The sequence below is a fragment of the Pelophylax lessonae genome (assembly GCF_965119305.1).
Source record: "Pelophylax lessonae genome assembly, chromosome: 3".
Classification (NCBI taxonomy): domain Eukaryota; kingdom Metazoa; phylum Chordata; class Amphibia; order Anura; family Ranidae; genus Pelophylax; species Pelophylax lessonae.
The window spans coordinates 244,861,927-244,879,388 of record NC_138770.1 but is presented as its reverse complement, the minus strand read 5'-3'; the positions used below and the strand labels follow the sequence as shown (position 1 = coordinate 244,879,388).

Below are 17,462 nucleotides of genomic sequence, written 5' to 3'. Positions count from 1 at the left end.
TGGTAGTGTGTTGCTATGCACTGTATTCTTATATTCTTTTTTTTTCCATGATTAGGTACATTGGCAGTCCATTCAATAAATGTGAACCTAGTCTCTAAATACATGTGAACTTAGCCTGGGAATAAATGTGAACCTAGCCTCTAAATACATGTGAGCATAGCCTGGGAATAAATGTGAATCTAGCCTCTAAATACATGTGAACTTAGCCTGGGAATAAATGTGAACCTAGCCTCTAAATACATGTGAACATAGCCTGGGAATAAATGTGAACCTAGCCTCTAAATACATGTGAACTTAGCCTGGGAATAAATGTGAACCTAGCCTTTGAATACATGTGAACTTAGCCTGGGAATAAATGTGAACCTAGCCTTTGAATACATGTGAACTTAGCCTGGGAATAAATGTGAACCTAGCCTTTGAATACATGTGAACTTAGCCTGGGAATAAATGTGAACCTAGCCTCTAAATGCATGTGAACATAGCCTGGGAATAAGGTGTCCTTTTATGAAATGGAGATGAGCAGTGATCCTGCTGATCACAGCTCATTTCCGATCATTCTCAGTTTATGAAACAGAAATGATCTGGGGAGAACATGTTCTTCGCTGATCATCTCTTCACACGGGAATCTGTCATTGACAGACACAGAAATGGCCAGACTATGAAGCTGCGATCCCCGCACTTCACTGGCGATCTGGGTCAGAATTCACACTCCTGGGTTCACCAGCCTGGAGCTTGTGAAGCGGGGAGTGAAGACAGAATCGGGGGAGAACTGAGGGGGAAAAAGGAAGATTATCGACTTCCTTCTTCCTCGTTCAGACCCCCCAACACAGTAATCATGTCCCCCTGCCATATTTATGTATATATATACATGTATATATATACACACATACACGTAGATATATATTTAATGTGTATATATATATACAATGTATGTGTATGTGTATTCAGTGTATATATATATATATATTTATGTAAGGGGACTATTATTTATAACCTCGTGTACTCAGCAGTGATAATTTATCTCTGCTTGTTAAAGCGCGCCAGGGATTTTCATACTACTGTAATCTCGCTTTGTCTCACGAGATTACAGATGCCCCATTGACTTCTACACAGATCTCCGAGAAAACCGTTCTCCTCTGATCACCCTGGGCGAACTGAAGTTCTCCCATTCATAAAAGGGGTGCCAGAGGTGATCATTTTCCCTGGAGAACTGTAGAGAAGCCAACGGAGAAAAAAATTCACCCGTTCATAAAAGGACACCTAAATGTGAACCTAGCCTTTGAATACATGTGAACTTACCTAGCCTTTGAATACATGTGAACTTAGCCTGGGAATAAATGTAAACCTAGCCTGCTGCTTCTTGACCGCTTCCCACCCAGACCAGTTCTGACATTTCTCTCAATACTTAGAAAAACTCACATTACATATATTTTTTTTAGGCAGAAGTCCTAGACAATAAAATGCTGGGTGTTGTAATTTTTTATGTTGCACGGTATTTGCACAGCAGTTTTTCAAAACCAATTTTTTTTTTTTAAATACACTTTAATGAATTTTAATGCACACAAGCACAATATAATACCCATTTGGTTAGTAATATAAAAAAGATGATTTTAAGCCAAATAAACAGATACCTAACATGTCACGCTTTATTTTGTGTACGCCCAAACTATGGTACCTAAACATCCCCAAGGACGATGCTTTAAAAGTCTTTTCAGGTTGCCAGTTTAGAGTTACACAAGAGGTATAGAGCTAGAATTATTGGTTTTCTTTACTGTTTTTTTTTTGTTTTTTATTGGTTGAGCCGGATGGACTTGTGTCTTTTTTCAACCTGACTAACTATATGTAACTATAAATGCAGACTTGTATTAAAGTGGGTTTACTTCTTGTTCAGAATATGCAAAAATGTAAGTGTGAATGATCTAGGTACATGTTCACTTTAAGGAAAACTCCCAGCTGTCGCCCTGTAGCACCCTCCTATGTAGGTGATAGGAAAATGCATTTGGTGGCTCTTTTCTTTTTTGCTTATCAGGAGAGCCAGGTCTGTTAGTTTAGCCTGTCACATGTTTCCAGGTGTGATTTACTGGGTCTAAGGGAGTGTCCCCACTGGTATCCAATAAGGGAGCTTGTTGGACAGTGGAGGAAACATAACCAGTAGCACACCAGGCTTTATGGCAGTCTCAGTGGGTGGGCATTGCTGCAATGCATCGTGGGTTTGGCTATAAACCCGGCTGGAGCATGTGACAGGGTGTCTTTTGGCGGGAGCAAAGTCCCAGGAGGAGGTGGACGGCTGTCTCTCGTCCTGCAAGTGTGAGGAAGGTGGTTCAGGCAGGTCGGCCTAGTGAACCAGGTGTGGAGCTGGGCTGCAGAGGATCCAGAGTGCTGACAAGTGGAGCTGCTAGCAGAATCATCTTGGGAAAAACAGTATTGTGAGTACCAGGAGAGCTGCCTAAGGATCTGCCTAGGAGAGGGGACCACTCCAGAGAAGTCAGGGGATCAAGGAGCTAGCTCACACAAGGAGTGTATCAATGAAGGGGGTGCCGTGTAGTTGACCCTCAAGATTAGTAACAAAAGGGGGTGCCAGGAAGGGCCCTGAAGTTGTTCTGCAGTACAGTCCAGTTTACCTCAGGATACAGTTTACCTCAAAGTGGTAAAACTGGCGCACAGCGGGGAAAGAAAAGTCAAGGGACCTCACAAGTTCCACTAGTATGAACACAAGGACAGATATGGATACAGTCAAAAAAATCATCAAAGATGGTACATTTACTGTAAGTCCATAAAACAAAGTCCATAGGTTATGAATCCCAAAAACCACACTCCGTAGGCTGCTCTGATGACAAGTAGAAGGTGCTTGGAGCCAACTGAAAAGGAGAACAAAGGCGCCACTCTAAGTGCAGTATATAGAGATTTATTAGGGTAAACCAAATGAAGGGTACTCACAAAGATAAATGTAAAAGAAGCATCATAGTCCATACAAGCAATTGTTCCCGGTATCCTGATCCGAATGGCTCAAGCGGTCTCTTGGCAAAAAGCTGTAGCCGGTGGAAAACGGCACTTCCTAATCGCGGGGACACACCACTTCCGGGAAGCGTGATTGCGTAATGGCGCCGGCCACAACTTGATCATTAAAACTTTTGTTATTCTGAAGAAATCCTTGTGTGTTTGTCTGTATCCATGCGGGATAGTGAGTCTAATAGGCCTTTAGACTCACTTTCAGGTACAGCTTTTTGCCAAGAGACCGCTCGAGCCATCCTGATCAGGATACCGGGAGCAAATGCTTGTATGGACGATGATGCTTCTTTTACATTTATCTTTGTGAGTACCCTTCATTTGGTTTACCCTATTAAATCTCTATATACTGCGCCTGTGTTCTCCTTTACAGTTTACCTCAGGATACAGTTTACCTCAGAAAACTCATTCAGCCCTGCATCACAGCTTGTGACAGACTGAAGCAGCGGCCTAGCCATGACTAGCGTTACTCAGAGTTGCTCAGCGTTAATCAGCATTTTCAACTCATTTCCTTCTCCTATCCAAGTTCTAAGTAAAAACACAAAAACCAAAGCTACTGGACTGACTGAGCTAAAGCACTTGGGAAATGTTGAACTGTCGTGTCATTGCTAATGGTAACCAAGGGGAACCCGTAACCAGCAGCTCCCAAGGGAGTAGTGCTACACCTCATTTGGAGGGACTGTCCCTCCTTTGAAACCAAATCCTTGTTCCCAATTCCTTCTCAGTTGTTCCTCATTTTGGACAGATGTGTAGGCCTCTAAACAAATGCAATACTTAACTATCAAAAGTGTTGGGCTACACTAAACCTAACACACAAACGTTTTTATTTTTACATTATTCTTTTAAAAGCCAGTATAAAGGAAACCTAGTGATGAAAAAACACTTTTGGGTTGAGTCAATCACTTTTTCTTATTCATTCTTCATAGGCTACTAACTGGTGTAGCCGGAGTTGTGTCCTTTGCCTACACACATTGTGCTAAAGGGAGTTCCTTGTTCCCATGTCAGAAATTTGGAAGGTATGCTTCAAGGCTCGACTCACACTAGTGCGGGCCGTGCGTTCTGGATGCGGATGTAGAAATCACATCGACTCGCAGCTGAATCGCGGTGCTCTTGCGAGACGCGCGGGGCTGCCATTCATTCTGAATGGCATCTCAATGCATCTCAGCCCGTGACACGATCGTGGGTGCAGGAACCGCAGGGTAACCACATGGTCAAAAAGACTATGTGGTTTCCCTGTGGCCACGTTTTGAAAAAAACGCAGCATGCACCTTTTTTGTGTGGTTCACGCGGCACAGTAGCCCATTTAAATGAATAGGCAAGCGTGGGATGCACGGCCCGCACTAGTGTGAACCGAACTGTCAGTGTGCCCAGTAAAGCAGTATTAAACCCAAAACCAAAAATGTATTATATTTCAACTTAACAATGATTAGATGTAGTGGCTGCATCACTTTTCTTTTCTTTGGCTTTTTTCCCTGTGTTTTCACCTAATGATCTGGTCACTAAAACACCTCCTGGAGAAATGAGCAAAGGAGGCACAGCAGACAGCAGCATTGTCAGTCTAGGGAGGAGGGTACTGGTAAATTTATTAGCAGATTTGAATACATTGACAAAATGAAGCCACTTTATAATCAGTTACAGCAAACATTTTTTTTCCTTTTGGAATAAAGGTTTTACATGAATAAATAAAAGCTGATAATTTTAACCACTTGCCAACCGCCCCACGCAGATTTACTGTGGCAGGGCGGCTCTGCTGCGCATAATTACATAGATCTACGTGATTAGACACAGCGGGAGTCAGGCAGCGGGAGGAGCGGCGGCGATCACTGCTGCCCTCCCGCAATCTTCAGAGAAACTGACAAAAGACCCACCTGCTTATGTCAACAAAGCAGGCGAGTCTTCTGTCACACAGGCAGAAAGAGATCGGGAGCTAAGCTGAAACCTCGATCTCTCTGTGCCTGTCACAGAGCCCTTCCCCCCCACAGTCAGTAAGCATTATTAGGCATACATTAACCCCTTTGATCACCCCCAGTGTTAACCCCTTCCCTGCCAGTGTCATTTATACAGTAGCAGTGCATAATATTTAGCACTGATTACTTTACTAGTGTCACTGGTCCCCAAAAAGTGTCAAAAATGTCAGTTAGGGGTCCGATCTGTCCACCACAATGTCGCAGTCCAGCTAAAAATCACTGATTGCAGCCATTACTAATAAAAACAAACAAAAAAAAGTCCAAAAATCTATCCCATAGTTTGTAAACGCTATAACTTTTGGGCAAACCAATTAAAATACACTTTTTGGGATTTTTTTTTTTTTTACCTAAATATGTAGCAGAATTCAAATTGGCCTAAACTGATAAGAAAAATGTGTTTTTTATACATTTCTGTTTATTGGGAATGTTTTATAGCAGAAAGTAAAAAATATTGTGTTTTTTTTTCAAAATAGTCGCTCTTTTTTTGTTTATAGCGCAAAATCTAAAAACAGCAGAGGTGATCAAATACCACCAAAAGAAAGCTCTATTTGTGGGAAAAAAAGGACATCAATTGTATTTGAGTATGACAGCGCAATTGTTCATTAAAGTAAAGCAGTGCCGAATCGCAAAAAAACGGCCTGGTCATTAAGGCGGTAAAGTGGTTAATCACCCCTGCCAGTGTTAAGTGGTTTGTCTCATCCATGTAAACTGATACAGTCTGCTGGAGAACTTGAGCTTGTGAAACACAACAGACTTGCTGGCTTCATCACGAGATGAAAATAAAAGAAAGATAGCTTTAAAAAAGGAAGCTAATCCAGCCATCACATGTAAGAATTGGTAAGCTGCAATTTAATAAATGTTTGCTTTTGGGTTTAATACTGCTATAAGGCATGCATTTGGTACCATACAATATTAATATATAGTTAGGTGGGTTTACGTTTAGTTCTAGTGATACTTTAGATTAGCTACAACTATAATGAAGACAACATCCATATAAAAGAAAATTACCTTCAATGATGTGCTTCCTTGAGAGACCTCTTTCTGTTTCCGCTCTAGAAAAATATATACAGATCAATGACAAAAAATGCCTATACCTGATCAGTGCCTCATAATCGGCAATAACAAACTACTTAATGGTATTGCCATTAATGTTTTAAGCTAAATTCAAATATGTGAACCATGTCATACACTTGCTGCATATGCTTTGTAATGGTCTCACTAAGTCGCCACCTTCTCGGGGGAATACTCAGGCTGGATAATGTAACAAGCAAGACTTCCTTATTATCTTTGATTAGTGCTATGATTCCATTTTATTGTTTTTCTCCTCTAGAACATTACTTTTTAATTGTGTTCTCATAATGCCTGCAGGAAAAATTAGAAGAGGGAGTTCTTGCTCAAATAATTAGCTTACAGGTTACTTATAAAACTGTTCAACAAACAAAAAATAAAAACATACAAATAAATAAAAGCAACAATAAAAACAGCTGTGTTCATGAGCTTGGTATATGAGTTGTTATCTGCTAGTGTGATGAGTTACTCAGATGCTTGAGATTTCAATGGCATGTGTGCCAATCTAACCCACTATAGCATGAAGGCCCCTTTCACACTTGTGCAACTTGTCCTGCGATTTGGGACTGCAAAGTCGCATGACAAGTTGTACTCCATGATTTCCAAAGAGTACCGTTCATATCTGTGCGACTTCAAGTCGCAGAGACTTCAAAGTAGTCCCTGCACTACTTTGGTCCGACTTTGATGCATTTTGAGGTTCATAGATCTCAAGATTACACAAGCATTGCTTAAAGTCCAGTCAACATCGCGGCAAAATCACACGACTTTAGTGTGAAAGGGACCTAAAGTGTAAGTCAACCCTAACACTAAAATCCCTGCATCTACAGACATCCATGATCTAACACTAACCTATCTAGCCCTGTAAAGAAGAAATCAGTATACATACCTTTTTTGAAGCTGATCCGACCCAACCCACGCTAAGCTGTCAGCGACGGCTTCACTGTAGAGGTGGTTGCAGAGGACCCAACCGACAAGGGAAGCCCTATAGTAAGTTAATGGGTGACGTCACTCCCCATTCATTTCACAGCCATTGTCAGCCGTGTCCTCTGCAGAGCTTCCGCCGCTGGAGACCGGATCGGATCGGCTTCAAAAAGGTATGTATACTGATTTCTTATTTACAGGGCTAGATAGGTAAGTGTTAGATTGTGGATGTCTGTAGATGCTGGGAAATCACTTGGAATGCGTTACTTGGAATTGGAGCTGCACCTCTACTTCCCCTTAGGATAAGGCCATATGAGTAATTTTACTGATAACGGGATTGAGTTACTACAGAGTTAGGGCTGTTCACTTAGCAAATTGAATATTCGTAAATAACCAGTCATGCTTGATGGAAATAAATAAAAAAAATATTTTTGCTAGCACATGTTCTGTACTAACTTTCGATTTCTTAAGTAAACAACCTCCATTCCTTTTGTAAATCAGCCCCATTGTTTTGCTTAAAGCCTTAGTTCAGGTAAAATCAAAAACATAAAAATCAGCACAAGGGACATAACGCACAGCAAAGCCTAGTACACACTACTATTTTTTTTGCATTTAACCCAGCTGAACGAAAAAAATCCTGACAGCTAAGTAGGAGTTGCTGTACTAATCATGCCAGGTTAGTACAGTGATCTCCCCTGTTGTGCTATTGTGTTCTGACAGGGGGACGGCCCCCTCTGCCAGAACACTCTGGCCAGCAGATCGACAGACCTTTTTCAGCCTTGTCTCTTCGACAGAAGCTGGCCAAACAGCGGGCTTCTGTCAGACCGGATGCAGTACACAGGGGCCAAATGTTGGATGGCTTCCTTTTAAACCACCTGATGCCACCCGACATTTGGTCCGTGTGTATTAGGCTTTAGTATGAGTCCCTTTACCTAAATTATTTTTTTAGGAGAAATCTTCCTCTGTCCTACCACCCCACTCTGCTGACATAATCTTTCGGTGTGCCAGGGCTTAATAGAACTAAAGGGCTGTCAGAAGCTCTCATCATGAGAACTTGAGAACCAATATTAACCACTTAAGCCCCGGAAGATTTTACCCCCTTCCTGACCAGGGGGTATTTTGCGATTCGGCACTGCGTGAATTTAACGGACAATTGCGCGGTCATGTGACGCTGTACCCAAACGAATTTGACGTCCTTTTTTTCCCACAAACAGAGCTTTCTTTTGGTGGTATTTGATCACCTGTGCGATTTTTTGATCATGCGCTATAAACAAAAAAATAGCGACAATTTTGCAAAAATAACAATATTTTTCAAATTTTTTTATATGAAATTCCCCCCCCCCCCCCCAAAATGTAAAAATTAAAATTTTTTTAAAATTTTTGGAAAGATTTTTGTCATTTTTGTTGATTTTTTTTTAACGTGTAATGGCGGCGATCTGCGATTTTTTTTGCGGTACTGCGACATTGCGGTGCACAGATCGGACCCTTGACTGACATTTTTGACACTTTTGGGGGTACCAGTGACATTACTACAGTAACAGTGCTATACATATGCACTGTTACTGTAAAAATGACACTGGGAGGGAAGGGGTTAACTTTATTGGAGAGGGAGGGGTTAAGTGTGTCCCTAGGGGCGTGTTTCTAACTGTCATTGGATGTGGCTAGTGGTGTAATAGCACAGATCAACGGTCCTACATAGCAGGACCGAGTGATCTGTGTTTTTACACAGGGGAGAATGACAGGCGGCTTTGTTTACACTAGCCGCCTGCCTTTCTCCCTCTCTGCCCGACGATCGCGAGTGACCGGCGGACATCGGGTCCGCCGGTCACACGCGTCGGCTTCGTCGGGTACGAGCGGGGGGCGGGAGCGCACCTCCGGCGGCACGCGCTCCCCCCCTATTCGCTCCCAGGCTAGTGACGTACCGGTACGTCACTTTGCCTGGGAGGGGCTGACCGCCGCCGTATATAGTCGGGCGGCGGTCGGCAAGTGGTTAAAGTATAACTATAGGCAAAACTTTTTTTTCATTTTGGATAGAGTGGAGAGGGAACCCCTGTCAGTTTTTATTGCCATCTGTGTTCCTCTAAGGAGATTCTCCCTCTCTATTTGTCCTGTTTACCATTATCATTGAAGGTGAAAGTAAAATAAAATCCCAAATTTTGGGTTGTCCATAGAAAAGTAATAGAGGGGAAATCTTCCAATGGGGACACTGATTCTGGTGACCTGGGGGTCCCCAATAAATTCCCTTTTTTTTCAGGGATTTCTTCCCACTTCATGTTTGGCTATTGAACAGGAAGTGAAGGGAAATCTGCAATGGGATCTATCCAAAATGGAAAAAAAAAAAAAAAAAAAATGCCTATAGTTCTACTTTAAGTGTCCGTGGGACTTTATTGAGGTAAATCTATGCAACAAACTATGTAAATAAAAAAAACCTTATTAGAATATCAACAGGTAACATTTTCTCTTTACAGGAACATGAAGTGTGTTAAAAATATATTTAAGACTGATTTACTGTTGTCAGTCAAAAGTTATGAAAGAAAAATGAAAAGATAGAATACATCACAAATCTCAAAGCATTTTGTGAACATTCACTTCATCAGGAGTAGATCTTACTCCTATAAGATTAAAAATAACAAAGAAGAATTCTATATTGATGCAATCATAAGTTTATCTGCCAAAAGGGTGGATGCGAAGTCCTATCTGAATGACAGATTATAAAATGATGCCCTTACAAATCAGCTTCAAAAAGAAACTATAAGTTATAGCACTTTTTGGATAGCACCAAGGGCGTCTGTACCAGGAGCTGTGAAACGGACCCACATGAGCTGTGGAAAATGGGCCCACATGGTTAAGCGAAGTTACAAAAGAACAGACAAGCACAGATGGATGTTAAAATTCCCCAAAGCCCACAATGATACCAATAAAGCATACAAAAATATATATAATACTCAATATATAAAAAAAATGTGTCAATAAGTAAATCAATGATTTATTTATTGATTGATTTTCCTATTTACACATATATTTTTTCATATACTGATTCTCATATATATTTTTGGGTCCCGTGGCTGTCATCTTGTGTTTACTGGCAGTGTAAAGTCATGGTCACACGAAAGCTTTTAATTTCTTATTATACATCATCTATTAAAAAAATATCCAGTTATAGCAATGCTCAAAGTAAAGACTGGCCATCATAGCTCTTCCAAATCAGTAACCTAGTTTATGGCAATAAGAACAGTTTCCAATAAGGCTATGATATAGCAAGAACATTATTAATACTCACTTTCCTCCCCAGTATAATTTGGTCGTGATGACCAGACTTGATCTCCTAGAAGAAGAAAAAAAAAAGGATTTTTGACATATGGTCTTCTCTTTGCCAGTGACTCAACATTATAACTGCTAATAATAAAGTAATAAAGACAATCAGAAGAATATAGGTATGGGATGATGTTATTGTTTCCAAATGTTTCTGAATTGTTTTTCCTTCACTGATTGCCCTGGTGACTATGGTCATTCAGACAAATAGAGAGGGTGACAGCAATAAAAATTGATTCTTACCCTTTCCCACTCTATTCAAAACTACAATAAAAGTTTTGGTTTAGATACACTACATAGTCAATATGTGTTCAGACTGACTGCTATAAAATAACTGATGATTGAGGGTTGCATTGCTGGTTTGATCATAGTCATTTGGCAAACCTGGGTTGGCCATTAAGCACATGTAGACACTGGCCTGATGGCTAACAAAGGCTCTGGCCCCCCATGGAGAAAACTGGTGAAATAGTAGTTAGTACCCCTTGCCTCACTGCAGGGGTATGTGCGAACCAAGGAACCCACTGCATCTCAAAGAGACACAGGCTTCCCTAAAATGGCTATTCGGTGGAGCCCGAAACCTCAGATCCTTTGTGTCCATGTTGCAGCTATAATGTAATCCCCTCGCTGTTTGGGAAAGCAGTGTATCTATGCCATGGATTTCTGGGGCAGAGTGGAAGTATGCCTAGAGCCTACAAAAAATAGAAATCTGACCTTGACAATTGCCCTATTGTACAACTGTTCATGAGAAAAGATTGGGGATGGGCAAGTGCAACAAATTCATACTCGTTAAGGGTTAGTAATAATGTTTTATTTGCCTGAAGACCTTAAAAGGAACTTATCTAGACAGAAATATGGGAACTGCCTCTGCTGACTTTTTCCACGGGTGCATTCTGTTTGTCTTTTACATCCTTACTTCACTACTTATTGCATCATTGATCTGACCATTTTAGGTATCTTTACCGACTTGAATTAAGCACCTTCAAAAACAAAATGGTAATAGCAGCTCCCATATCTCTATCCTGACAGATCTCATTTGTAAATTTAATGTAGATAAAACATAAATATATTCAGACTCAGTTGTTTATAAATCAAATGATGTTGAAGTAAATAGTGAAGTAAGGATAAGGATAAAAGACAAACAGAATGCACCCTTGGAAAAAAGTCAGCAGGGTCAGTTGCCATATTTCTGTCTAGATAAGTTCCTTTTAAGGTCTTCAGGCCAATAAATCATTATTACTAACCATTAACGAGTATGAATTTGGTGCACTTGCCCATCCCTAATCTTTCCTATGGACGGTTGTACAATGGGGCAATTGTCGACACAGCAGTTTAAATTCTTCTCAGTTCCTACCATCAACGAGCTTACAATTTAAATATTAAACCTGGGTACACACGGGCTAGATGCCGGCTTCTGTCAGACGAGTGCGGAAAGCACTGTTCTGAGTGTTCTGGGGAGGGGGGGGGGGGGCATTCCCCATGTCAGAACAAAACAGCTCAGTGGAGGAGATTGCTGTACAGGCGGTCCCAGGGTTACAAACAAGATAGGGTCTGTAGGTTTGTTCTTAAGTTGAATTTGTTTGTAAGTCGGAACAGGAACATTTTTTAAGTGTCGCTCCAGCCAAAAAAAATATTTTTACATTTTTTAGATAGCATAGGGAAAGGTTAACACCCCTGTAACATTTATTTTGCTCTCTGTGCCTCTGTTCAGATGATTTCACCTCACTTTCTGTTCCTATGACAATTTGATTTTGAACATTTTGGGTTGTTGTGGAAACAAGGATTGGTGATAAACCTTCAGTGGAGACACCTTATTCCCATGATAACTCCTACGGGAGTGAATTTCCCTTCCGAGTGGGAGATTTCCTCTCACTTCCTGTTGTCTCCCTCCATTTGTAAGTAGGAGTCGTTTGTAGGTCGGATATTTGTAACTCGGGGACCGCCTGTATTACTTTGCATAGTGAGCACAGCAGCTCCGACCAGTGCTGACTCATAGTGTGTACCAGGCTTAAGTTCAACTTTTGAAAAAAAATACATAACTGCACACTTTTTGCAGGTTAAAAAATGTGCATTTATTGTTTTTTTTCTAAGAAGCCTGCAGAGCATTGCACTAACATTCACCAGATAGCGGTTGCAATCTCAGGCTCCTGCAGTCTTTAAGGATAGTTGTATGTCCGTGCATCATATGGGCAGGCAGTTACCTGAGTGCAGGAAGATCAATGGACTACGGGAGCGCTCACCAGCACCCTCATAGTTCATGGAGTACTACAAGCCATCAGCCGCAATGACTGATGGTACTTATAGTCTATCCATTCACAGGAAATTGTGAATGAATGATGCAGCCATGCGGGCAGAGCCCTGCAGAGCTGCGCTGTTTTCAAATTGTGACAGCGAGAAGATCCCCCACCCGCTGTTACAGGGAGGGGGGATCGGGCGTTCGGGGTTCAGATGCTTGAACAAGTTACATGTTCCACCCTAAAAACATAGAACATGTAACATGTTCCACAGGTGATCATTTAGGGTACCAGGACCAATTGGAAAGGGGAAAATATACCTCCCAGCATATCTTTGGAGTGTGTAAAGAAATCTGTGCAAGCACAAAAAGAACATGAAAACCGCATGCAGATAGTATCCTGACTGATATTCCAATCAGGGAGCCCAGTGCTGCAAGGCAGAAATGCTAACCACTAAACCACTGTTCTCTATATTAGTATAAACTGTTAATTACAATATTAACTGTACAATTTCTGTGACAATAATTATAACTGTTTGCTGAGTATGATCTAAACTCTGGAATAGAATCCTGGCTATATTTTTCTTTCATGTGTAGTCTTGAGCACTCTATGAGATATAACCTGCGGCTTCCCAGGGTCTCAGGAGACTTGTTCATTAAAAAGCAAATCTTGAAGCTGATAACACAGAGCTTGCAAAAAGATCCATGCAATTTTCATGGAAAGTAAATCTCCACAGGCAACCTTTCTGTGCAATATCTGTGCTTAAAGTAACCCAGCAGAGACTAGAGAAGGGGAAACCAAGGTAATCTCACCTCCAGCATTTCTTCCTGATGATACTTCCCAAGATGACTTCTGCCCTGGAAGACACAAGCAACAGTTTTACAAAAAGTGCTTGGAGCTTTTATGACTGCAAACTGAATATCCATAATGAAGCAGACTGCATGTGGTTAAAAGAAAGCAGTACTTATGAGCTGCCAGGTTAATCTGCTAAAACTGCTAGTTGCCTGCCTGTCTATAGCTCCAATACTCTCTTTTACCAAAGAACTTATAAAAAAGAAAACAATGCTTCACATACATGGTTAGAATCATACACATATCATACCAACTAAGTCATGGGACGGCTTAGAAACAAATAGAACACACCGACACAGGGGTTGGTAAGAACATACAAAAATGGTTGTACATATGCAACTTAAAGAAATATAAAACAAGGATGGGACCGGAGCAACAGAGAAAGTGAGTCCAGTGGCGTAGCGTGGGTTGTCAGCACCCGGGGCAAGGCAAGTAATTTGCGCCCCCTAACCCGCGGGAATTTAGCACTTGAGCTAGAGCAGGGTCCCCATAGATCCCCCTTTAGAGCAGGGTCCTTATAGATCCCCCTTTAAAGCAGGGTCCCCCATAGATCCCCCTATAGAACAGGCCAGGGTCCCCATAGATCCCCTTTTAGAGCAGGGTCCCCATAGATCCCCCTTTAGAGAATGGTCCCCATATAATCTATGGGGACATTTCTCTAAAGTGGAGAATCTATGGGGACCCTGCTCTAAAGGGGGATCTATGGGGACCCTGGCGCCCCCCCAGATGTTGCGCCCGGTGCGGCCGGCCCCCCCTGCACCCCCCACGCTACGCCACTGAGTGAGTCGGCCATGAGGTGCAGGGAATCCTACAACTATGCCCAGTATGATTATCCAAAGATCACATTCAATAGATGTTGGTAAATAGACCCAGCAGTTTAGCTAACAATCAAGTACTGTAGACAGGGACCAGGTGGCATGAAAATTGAAGTAAGGAAAAAGTGTCCCTCAAGTGAGAGGAGGAAAATGGAGAAGAGACACCTAAAGCGAGTAAAGAAAAGATGGGGGGAATTGTGAAGGATGGCAGGGAAAGGAACTTTGCCATAGGTGACACCACTTTGTTCAAAAAAGCTAGTATGGGTTAGGAGGACTACAATCATAAGCTCTCGGATCACAATTGCAGAAACCGTGTAGTAAAACAAGAGACTGGTTGGTAATCGAGCCAGGGCTTCAAGGATGGAAAGAAATTGATCATGAGCTTCAGTACTTTCTAAGTCACTGACCTGAAAAAGCATGCAGAATTGACTGCAGTGAGAACTCCTATCGGCATACTAGGATAGCTCCCAACTGTCCCTGATTTCGAGGGACTGTCCCTGATTTGGAACAAAGTCCCTCTGTTCCTCTTTCTTCCTCATTTGTCCCTCATTTTGGTCTGATCTATATAGTTTTACATAAAATGCCCTTTTTAGCTTTCAAAAAGTGTTTCCCAGTAGTAAACCTTTCATCCAATTTCTAAATTGCTGCATTTTTAAATTTCAAAAGCCAATACAAAGGAATAATAGTGGTAAAAAAAGCACTTGTGGGTTTAACTAATTATTATTTTTGGATACTTTTCCTTTAAGGGGTATGTGTCTTACTCCTCTATACTTTTGCTAATAGGTGTCCCTCATTCCCATCTCAAAAAGTTGGGAGGTATGTACTACTACTAGACCCCAACTGAACTTTCAATTTAGATCTGCTGAATACATTCCAGGTGCATTAAAACAAAAGGTGTACAAAGCCATGCAGTTCATTTTCATTAGCATGCAGCCACAGCCTGAGTAGAAAAGCCTGTCCACTGCCAGCATTCTGCAGAGAGGGACTTTTGCTCTCTCTGCGTGGAAGCAGCAGTTTTGCACCATATTGAGTCAGATCTATAGCTCTGCAATCTGCAAAACTCATGCTGCTTATAGAGTGGTGATTGGAGAGTTCTAGCTAGGACTAAGTGGTAAGTCATGTTGGACCTCTGCAGAGAGACCACTGCTTACACATAGAGCTAGAGTCCTTCTTTTCAGCATACTGGCAGGAGACAGGTTTTTTTTTACCCAGGATATGACTGCATGCTAAAGAACAAAAAACTGTAAGACTGCACACCTTCTGTGTTGATGCATCTGGAAAGTATTTAGCTGTTTTAAACTGAAATTTAATTAATTAATTAAAAAAGTTAATTTGGGTTTTATTACTATTAAATCAGCCAGGCAAACAACATTTTTAGAAGGTGGCATCTTTATTATTCTCTCATTGTATTTTTCCTTTAAAGAAGAACACCATCAAAGAAAACATATACTTGATCAATACCTTTTACCATATATTGTCTTTGATATCGGATTCAATGTTTGAAAAAAAAAAAGTTTTCATAAAAAATGTGGCACCTGATACAAACTAGTCATAAGTAGAAAGTACACTCCCTGATGGAGAAACACATGTGCAAACGCACACGGCATAAATAAGAAATAAAAAAAGCAGCACATGACAAAGTGCACAGAAGCCCACGTCAAATTTTCTGTGTCTTTTTTTATGAGAAGAAGTGTGAATTGGGTCCTTATGACAGAGATCACACAGTCCTACAGGTACGTTCAGATAAACAGCCTTTCTAGCATCTGCTAGAGGTGGCACACCGCCAGTTCATACCAGTGTACAAAGTAATTAGATAAAGAAATACAAAATTATGATAGATAGATGAAAGATATACATAGATGATAAATAGATAATCTTCCATGTACACCTATACTCCTTCAGCCAGACAGCCATCCAGATATACCCATTTATTTCAAGATGTTTACACAACTAATATATACGTTAGATACTGCTAAACATCCTCTATTTATGTATGTCTGAAATAGAACAGATGTTCCAGACACCAGTGAGCGAACACAGGCATATGGTAAGTGTTTCATTGATGACTGCAGCCATTTTTCACAGACTACACCTTCTAAAAATGGTCCCTTCAAATTGTGAATCTTTTGTGAGCAAAGTAGGGGACTCAATTAAAACAAAAGAACATTTTACATGGGTCATAAAATCACTGATAACTTTTTATTAAAGGATGATGCTTTTACATAGTGTTCATTGGAAAGTATGGTGCTATGGATTTAACTAGCCAAGGTTTGTTTTGAGTCTCATCTGTTTGCAGTTCCCACCGTTTGTGCTTGACCCATAGATATCCATGGCAGTTCTCCTAGCAGAGGAAACTGCAAACCAGTGGGACAAACAAAGGCATAGAATAGCTTTTAACACACATGTTCCATCGCGCATTCACATGCACCTGTGTCAGATGTTGACACCAAACAGGCTATTTAAACCTAGCCAGTGCTCAGGATCAGTGCTGCTTTGTCTTTCAGCCTTCCCTGCATCCTGTGTTCCTGTTATCCTGTATCCTGATTCCAGTTGCTGTCCCGGCTTGTCTGACCACTCTCTGAACTTCGTCTGCACCGACCCTGGCTTATCCTTGACCTTTGCTTCTGTCCACTTCATTGGCTTCTTTTGCACTGATTGGCTCCTGACCCGGCTTGTATCCAAACCACACCATTGCCTACTCCTCTGTACCTGATCTGTCCTGCCAGTAAACAACCCGGCTTGCCTCATCCTGTTTCCTGACAAATCCTGCTGTTCCTGCTGTTCTACAGTCTGCTACCAGTGCATGCCTTACCTGCCCGCTGTTGCCAGTACCACCCGGCTTCAGTCTGCCATCCTTCAGCTGCCTACCAGCCGTCTGCTACTGACGTTTACCTTCTGGTGCAGATAGCCGCTCTGCTTCTGGCAAGACCTACAGGCACTCGTGCCACTCTGCACTCTTGCGCCTTCTGTTCACACTACCAGGGGTCTGGAGTCAGAGGTGTAAGAGAGGCCTTCCTCATCATTTCAGGCTCTGCTACCAGGTACATGATAAAAGGTCTAGAGAAGACGTGGAGAATGTTATGCTGCCTGAACCAATGTTCAGCATGACCGATTTGTTAGTGGGTCAGTGATAGACTGGGGAGACATATCCATGGAGGGACGCACAGACCTCTACAGGCTAGACAATGGCACCCTGACTCTCATTAGGTATTGGGATTAAATATTTGGACACATTGTCAGGCCCTATGCTGGTGCAGTGGTTCCTGGGTTTGAATGCCATTGTATGCCCC

The 17,462-nt window shown here is 41.6% G+C and overlaps 1 protein-coding gene across 2 annotated transcripts in view; it reads right to left on the bottom strand.

Annotated features, from left to right (window-relative positions):
* Positions 1 to 17,462, bottom strand: part of KCNAB1 (potassium voltage-gated channel subfamily A regulatory beta subunit 1) — a 551,426-nt gene that overhangs the window by 83,254 nt on the left and 450,710 nt on the right. For both annotated transcript variants that reach the window (XM_082251304.1, XM_082251305.1), the window contains exons 5-7: positions 13,318 to 13,362; positions 10,243 to 10,287; positions 5,982 to 6,025 (exon numbers count right to left, since the gene is read on the bottom strand). In XM_082251304.1, coding sequence (XP_082107430.1) covers positions 5,982 to 6,025; positions 10,243 to 10,287; positions 13,318 to 13,362 — 134 coding nt within the window. The remainder of the gene's footprint in view (positions 1 to 5,981; positions 6,026 to 10,242; positions 10,288 to 13,317; positions 13,363 to 17,462) is intronic.